Source organism: Caenorhabditis briggsae (genome assembly GCF_000004555.2).
Source record: "Caenorhabditis briggsae complete genome, chrIII, whole genome shotgun sequence".
In the NCBI taxonomy this organism is placed as follows: Eukaryota; Metazoa; Nematoda; class Chromadorea; order Rhabditida; family Rhabditidae; genus Caenorhabditis; species Caenorhabditis briggsae.
In genome coordinates this window covers 2,924,036-2,925,590 of record NC_013490.2, presented here as the reverse complement: position 1 = coordinate 2,925,590, position 1,555 = coordinate 2,924,036, and the positions used below count along the sequence as shown (strand labels likewise).

At 28.7% G+C, this 1,555-nt stretch overlaps 1 protein-coding gene across 1 annotated transcript; it reads left to right on the top strand.

Annotated features, from left to right (window-relative positions):
• Positions 1 to 849: 849 nt before the first annotated feature.
• Positions 850 to 1,219, top strand: CBG20314 (the record flags this gene model as incomplete). Its single annotated transcript, XM_002647072.1, has 3 exons — positions 850 to 906; positions 958 to 1,027; positions 1,086 to 1,219. Coding segments are annotated over 3 exons (261 nt in total), but the record flags the coding sequence as incomplete, so codon positions are not given.
• Positions 1,220 to 1,555: the final 336 nt, after the last annotated feature.

Sequence of the window (1,555 nt, the reverse complement as noted above, 5' to 3'; positions counted from 1 at the left end):
TCTGAATTTCTGAATTTCTGAATTTCTGAATTTCTGAGTTTCTGAATTTCTGAATTTCTGAATTTCTGAATTTCTGAATTTCTGAATTTCTGAATTTCTGAATTTCTGAGTTTCTGAATTTCTGAATTTCTGAATTTCTGAATTTCTGAATTTCGGAATTTCTGAATTTCTGAATTTCTGAATAGGTGTTTCTGAATATTTCTGAATTATTTCTGAATATTTCTGAATAAGTAGGTGGATCCGTGGAGGCTAGTTAGTTCTCTCTGCAAATTAATTAAATTTGGAGAAACTTAAAAACCATTATACCTTCAAAACGTCTCTTTCAACTCTTTCTTGAGCTTTTGTAACTTTTTCAAATAGAGAATTTCAGAGTTTTCAATTTTGAAATTGGTTCTCTTATGGAATCCAAAAACTTGGCAAATTTCTTTTCATCCATTTAAATGCATTTCCCATTTTTTCTGGATTAAAAGACATTGGAAGAATGCCAAGTTCATTCTTCTGATCTCCAAAACCGCCAACTTCAAAACTCCGAGAGGAGTCCAGCAATGAGAATTTCAAAGTTTTTATTGGAAAACCCAAAGTTTATAATTCCGGATCTTCATTGAGAATTTCGAAAATTTATTGATTTTCTCTCGATTTTTTTGTTTGTGAATCTTTTTTTTCTTGTTCTCCTGATTGAATTTTTCAGAATTTTAGAATTTCTGAGTTCCTTAATTCCTGAGTTTCTGAAAATTTGAAATGACAAATTTCGCAATAATCACCCATCACTGATATCATCACTAAAATGTTCTTATCAATTTTTTGCCGCAGTAAAAACTTTTTTCTTCTTTCTCACTTTTTGCAAAAATCATGTTTTTCGAATGCCTAATTCTACTTCTAGCTGTATATTTTCTGTTACCACGAAGGGTAATTTTTTACGAAATAAAAATTTTTAATTTGAAAATTTCAAATTTTCAGAGAGAACGAATTCCAAGAAAAAGCTTGAAAGGGCTTGTGAGGTTTGTGGTTGAAAAGTTCAAAGATAAAAGTAAGCTTTCAATTTTAAAAAATAAAGCTAACGAAATTTAAAAAAAAAAAAAATTCAGAAAATTGCGAATCTGAAAATTTGGCTGAAAACTTGGCTGAAAATTCCCCCTATTGCTGTGATTCATGTATAAAATTGATAAGGAGGTTCGATCGATTTTGTACAATTTTTCAATTGGGAAATTTTGCTATTCCGGTGAGTCATAATTTAAAGAAACTCAGAAATTCAGAAATTCAGAAATTCAGAAATTCAGAAATTCAGAAATTCAGAAATTCATAAAATCAGAAATTCAGAAATTCCGAAATTCAGAAATTCTGAAATTCAGAAATTCAGAAATTCAGAAATTCAGAAATTCAGAAATTCAGAAATTCAGAAATTCAGAAATTCAGAAATTCAGAAATTCAGAAATTCAGAAATTCAGAAATTCAGAAATTCAGAAATTCAGAAATTCAGAAATTCAGAAATTCAGAAATTCAGGAAATTCAGAAATTCAGAAATTCAGACATTCAGAAATTCAGAAATTCAGAAATT